Source organism: Castor canadensis, chromosome 1, assembly GCF_047511655.1.
Source record: "Castor canadensis chromosome 1, mCasCan1.hap1v2, whole genome shotgun sequence".
In the NCBI taxonomy this organism is placed as follows: domain Eukaryota; kingdom Metazoa; phylum Chordata; class Mammalia; order Rodentia; family Castoridae; genus Castor; species Castor canadensis.
The window spans coordinates 209235966-209241723 of record NC_133386.1 but is presented as its reverse complement, the minus strand read 5'-3'; the positions used below and the strand labels follow the sequence as shown (position 1 = coordinate 209241723).

Here is a 5758-nt window from a genome sequence, read left to right as displayed (position 1 = left end):
ACTTGGGGCGGCCCTAGGAGCGGTGGGGACGTGGAGCTGCGGTCACCGCGGCGGAGGAGGGACCGGGGGCCCTGCGGGGCGCCGCCTCCACGCGAGGGGCCAAGCCGGGTGCGGTCACGTGGCCGCCGCCGCCGCCGCGGAACGCGCTGCTGCGCCGGCTGCCGGCAGGGGGCGTCGTGGCGCCGAGCTAGTCCTCCAGGCCGCCCCCTCCTCCCGCGGCTCACTTGGGGTCCGGCCTCCCGCTGCCCAGCGGGACCCGAGAGAGGCGATCGTGCGCTTCTCCGCCCTCCGACCCGCCCGCCGGGGGCCCTGGAACAAACCTGAGAGCTGCGGGCACGGGGGGGGGGGGGGGGGGGAGGGGGTTGATCCACAGTGGGTGAGGGGTGGGCACGGGAAGGGGCGGCACAGACTCCCCAGCTCCCAGCTCCCAGCTCAGAGCCGCAGCGGGCCGTGTGCTCCGTCAGCCCGTGAAAATCCAGATCCCCACACCTCGAGGCCACCACACAGCGCAAGGACACCTCTGTGTCTGGGTCCCACCCTGAACCTGGACTCCCTGGGTCAGGTCCTCTGCACCTTCTCCTGGGGTTCCGGGGGCATGGGGCCAACGTTGGCCACGCTGAGCACCAGCCAGCCTGCAGCGGTCCAATACCGGGAAGGAAGACCCCACCCAGGATGCTGGTCGGCTGCTGCCCACAGCAGGAAGCCAGAAATCTGCCAACCTGAGCCCATGTCCTGCTCCCCTCACACAGGGATGAGGGTGGACTCAGTCTCAGGCCCAGGCTGGGGTCTTCCAGCAAGGCTCCCTCCCCAAAAATGTCACAGCACACTCACAAGCACGTGCACTTTATTGAATCCAGTCTTGCACAGATGTGTGGATGTGAGCGGCTGCATTAATCTGGGGTGGTGGGTCAGAGCCTCAGCCCTAGGGTGAGAGTCAGCAACAGAGGGTGGAGGGCATGGCAGGACTAGAAGCCTCCATGATTCTTCATCTGCTGTTCATATGCTTTATAGGCTACCAGAGAGCTGGTGGCAAAAAGTATGATGAGAACGATGGCCGTGAGGATGCTGAAGACCAGGGCGCAGATGTTCAGGCACTTGGCAGTGGAGGCATAGGCCTGGGCCCCAGTCACATCGCCCACCATCTTCCTGTCCCTGGACTGGAGGAGACCAGATGGTGAGGAGCTCTGGCACAGGTCAAGAAACAGCTCTAACCCAGGTCCCCAGAGTCCATGTCCACTGCAGCCTCCACCTGTCCTCACTCAGCCTGGGACCACCCCTCCCCTTCCACACACACTGCCTCTCCAGGAAGACCAGCACTGGCTGCTCACACAACCTGGGGGGCAAAGTCTCCCATGAGTCCCCTCTGCACTTTCCACACAACCTGGGTTTCACTGTCTATAAGAAGGACATCATAGGAACAGGCAGCCTCACCTGTGCCACCCTTGGGATATTCCCCAAGTGCTCTCCACCCCCCCATACACACACACACACACACACACACACACACACTTTCCAGGGCCCACACTGAAGGAGAGGAGCACAAACTCACACCCACAAACACAGGCCCACACACTGCAGTTGCCCACTGGGCTGGTGAAGCCTCGGGCTCACACACCTTCCCTGAGCTCTCCCCCTACCCTATACCCTATACCCTGCACCATACGCACCTTCACAGAGTAGGCATAGGCAATGAAGCCCAGGCAGCAGAAGTTCATGAAGAGTGTGTTGAACAGGGACCAGACCACATGGTCAGGCAGGGAGATGTCCCTGGGCATGTTGATCACGGTGGTCGTCATGGAAGCCGAGCCGTGGGGTCCCCCCAGCACGGCCACCTCATGTTCCTCTTTGAGTCTCTCATAGTCTGGGGGGAGGCCAGCGTTGGCAGAGGTGAAGAAAGTTTGGGGAGGATGGTTCATGGTGGCTGCTCTCGACCAGCTGTGGGCTGTGAAGGATGAGCGAGGCTCAGTGGCCCCACCCTCTCCCAAACAGTTTCGATTTCTCAGAAGTTTCCTTTGCCTGAACTTTGGCTTGTTGGGAATTGGCTGGGTACTGATGGAGGCGGAACTAAATCATGAGGATCAACTTACTCCAGGGCAGGATGGGAAGGAGGGTCTGGGGAAGCTTTCTGTGTGGAAGTGCATCCCAGACTTGTCAGGCTGCTGCGTCCTTGCTGCATATGGGTCTGGTCCTCGGGACTTTCCCAAGCCTGGAAATCTCCCCAGCCCTGGCCAACAGCTGCAGCAGCTCACTGTCCCTGTTCAGAGCCCCATTCAGGCCCCTACACAGCCCTCCATCTCCAGCACCCAACAAGAGCCCCACAGACCACCCCTCACTGTTGGACTTCTCTGCTGAAATCCAGCACCCTTTCCTGGGCTAAGACCCTGCTGCAGGTGGGTTTTGTGGATAACTGAACCATGCCCTATCTCCTGGATACAGGTCAGAGACTCAATGGCCAGTGCTGCCAGCTACCATGGAGCCTTCCAGGCCGGGGGTCAGGGGCTGTGGTGCTGACTGGTGTAAGATGGGGCTGTGATAGGAGACTGTAGGATTGCATGTTACATAGCAGCAATCTCCCATCTCAGAGCCAGCATGCTGTGCGTTCCCACCTCCCTTCCCCTGTCCCCTTTCTCTCCCATTCGTGTGGGTGGGATAGTCACTGGATGACCTTGGTCATGCAGGAAAAGCCTGGTGTCCCCTGCTTAGAGACAAGGTGAGTCAGCTCTGTGGCCAGGATGGTAGCTCCTGATCAGGCTGAAGGATCTGGTTGTTCTGCTGTCATTCATTCTGAGGCAATGTTGGATCTGGAGACCTAAAGGGCAGATCAGTGAGTATCCCAGTCCCCCGGGAGAGCACTATGATTCCTGCCTCCTGAGAAGGAGTTGTAAACCTGCATTTCTGCATCCTGAAGAGGAGATACAGGATCTCATAGATCTGCCACAGGGCTGATGAGCAAAATGCTGTCAAGATTGTTCCCACCCCCAATAAGAGGGAAACAAACCAGTTCATCTAAGAAAGCCCACGAATCCATGGCCAATGAAAAGAACCCACTTAACCCTTACCCAGACCCAGAGGTAAAACGTTCATAAAAGCCCCAGCCTTCACCTGAGCAGCGAGCCACTGGTTTCCGGGCTCCACTGCACTGCTCTAGCTTAGCCTTTCCTTTCTCTCTAATAAATCCTAATTTATATACCGGCCTTGGCTCACAAGTCAATCAGCTGCCTCACGAGCCAGTTCCCTGGCCTGTGAAGGCAAGGACCCTCAACACTGGCCTGCAACATTTCACATCGGCATACAACAGCAAGATAAGATGAGGAAACAGGGAAATTATATTATTTTAATAAATATTTAAAGGGCTAGACTCAAACATTGGAAAGAAGTAAAAACTAAAAAGCCAGTAGAGTGCCAGTGGCTCACGCCTGTAATCCTAGCTACTTAGGAGGCTGAGAGTGGGAGGATCTAGGTTCAAGGCCAGTTTTTGAGACCCCCCTCATCTCTAAAAATAACCACAGCAAAATGGACTAAATGTGTGGCTCAAGGGGTAGAGCGCCTGTTTTGCAAGCTCAAAGCCCTGAGTTCAAACCCCAATCCCACCAAAAATAAATAAATAAATAAAATAAAATGCCAGAGCAGCTGAAGAGGAAGATAGCCTTGAAACAGGGCCATAAAACATGGTAAGGTGCAAGAGATGTAAAGCATGAGGAATTGCCCACTAAAGCCATGCAAAGCTATCTCCTCATAGTTGGAAGCCTAACTGCTGTTGGGTGTTATCTGTAGTCCAGACCCCAGTCTCCAGCATGAGGTCTCTGATGTGTTATCGCCTTCTGACTCTGCTACATTTTGAGGTTGTTCAACTGAGAGCCCAGGATGACTGCTCAGCCACTTTCCTTCCAGGAAAAACTGCGGTACACCTTCACCTTTTATCAGTATCTGTCACCTGTGTGCAGCATATCAATTTCTGAATACATCAATTTATTATAAAGGAAAGCTGACAGGCCTAACCAGGTCCTGCAAGAACAAGGGCACTATAGGACAGACGGTTTGCTGGCAGAAAGACGGGGACCCCTTAAAGGCATGGAATGATGAAATGACAGGGGGAAGAAATAAACCTCATTATGTCTGGGCACCTTACCCTTGCACCCCCACCCCCACATCAGTTTACTAAGGGGAGAGTCATGGATCTGGAAGGGCCACCCAAAGGTGATTGATTACCTAGGCAGACATGAGTCTGTAGAAGACATTGATCTGCCACCACCACCACCCCCGTTGAGGCTTCCTTCCAGGACAGAGAACCTTAACTTGGAACTTCAACTTATAACTTGTTAAATGCAACCCACCACCTTCTTAGTCTCACGAACCCACCATTGGCAAGCAATTGCTGACCCTGCCTGGCCTCGGGTCCTCTCCAATATGTAGCAATCCTGGCTGGTAAGCCTCCTCAACCAGAGTGAACATGAAACTCCTCTCAACTCTACCAGTGCAAAACCCAAAATAAAAAATATACAGCTATTTCAGAGGGCCCCTAGTTGTATCTACAATTCAAAAGGAAACTATCCAGTTGGGGAACTGGCTGCTGACCAGTGTGCTCAAGTCTAAAACTGTACAGCTACTGTCACTAGATGTGCAGTCAACAAGCTTGGTGCAGCAGCCTGCAAATCTTCTTTGTCTGCAGGACCCTTGTTTATCACTGTTTGCCAGCTAACTGGAAGGGTGTTTGTACACTAGCACTCCTCACCCCCCAGATAAACATAGTGTCCAATAATCAGCCCCATGCCTTTAGTGGCTCACATGCAGTCAAAGAGAGCTATCCAATTGGACTGGGGGTAATGGCTGGGATAGGAACGGGCATAGGAGGAATTGCCTCGTCAGCTGCCTACTATAATCAATTATCCACAGAGCTAACAAATGACATAGAGCAAGTGGCTAAGTCCATAATGACTATGCAGAACCAACTGGACTCCCTAGCATCAGTGGTCCTCCAAAACCAGAGAGGGTTGGATTTACTCACTGCCAAAAAGGGAAGGCTTTGCCTTTTCTTAAACGAAGAGTGTTGTTTTTATGTAAATCACTCAGGAATAGTCAGAGATATGGCCCAGCAATTGCAGGACCCAGTCGCACGTAGGAGACAGGAATTACAAATTCTTGGAACAGATGGAGCAACATCTGGAACTGGACATCGTGGCTCATTCCGTTATCTGGCCCCGTCCTATTGGCACTGGTGTTTGGTCCATGCATTCTTAACACCATAACTCACTGTATTAGCTCCCAGATGGAGGCAATAAAGTTGCAGCTCTTAGTAACACAATATAGGCCTTCGAGACAACAGAAACCTATGGAATTTCTAAAGTCTAGTGTTGATGCTTGTCCACAAGTGGAGATAGCATCCAAAGGGGGGAATGAAGAGGAAGATGGCCTTGAAACAGGGCCATAAAACATAAGCTGCCAGAGATGTAAAGCATGAGGAATTGCCCATTAAAGCCATGCAAAAAGTTCAGGACCGAGGTAAAGGCACCATGTAGAGATAAACACTCATTCCTGCCTTCCTTTGTCTCCACTTGTAAATAAACTTTCCAAAGCAGGTCTCCCCAGCTGACTTTATCTAAACAACCTTAGGTCTTTAACTCACGACTAGCCCCAATTAACCTGAGCACATTCTTTTTTTTTTTTTTTTTCTGAGCACATTCTTGTAACCTGATGCCCTGCACTGCCTTTTAAATATCCTGTGAATCCTTTGTTCAGATGCTCAGACACGGTATACATC

General features: G+C 53.0%; 1 protein-coding gene across 1 annotated transcript; it reads right to left on the bottom strand.

Annotated features, from left to right (window-relative positions):
* Nucleotides 1-827: 827 nt before the first annotated feature.
* Nucleotides 828-2000, bottom strand: LOC109698197 (interferon-induced transmembrane protein 1). The gene is made up of 2 exons (XM_020182244.2): nucleotides 1668-2000; nucleotides 828-1157 (listed from the first exon to the last, which is right to left on the bottom strand). The coding sequence occupies exons 1-2, from the start codon at nucleotides 1914-1916 to the stop codon at nucleotides 966-968; spliced, it is 441 nt and encodes a 146-aa protein (XP_020037833.1). The 5' UTR covers nucleotides 1917-2000; the 3' UTR covers nucleotides 828-965.
* Nucleotides 2001-5758: the final 3758 nt, after the last annotated feature.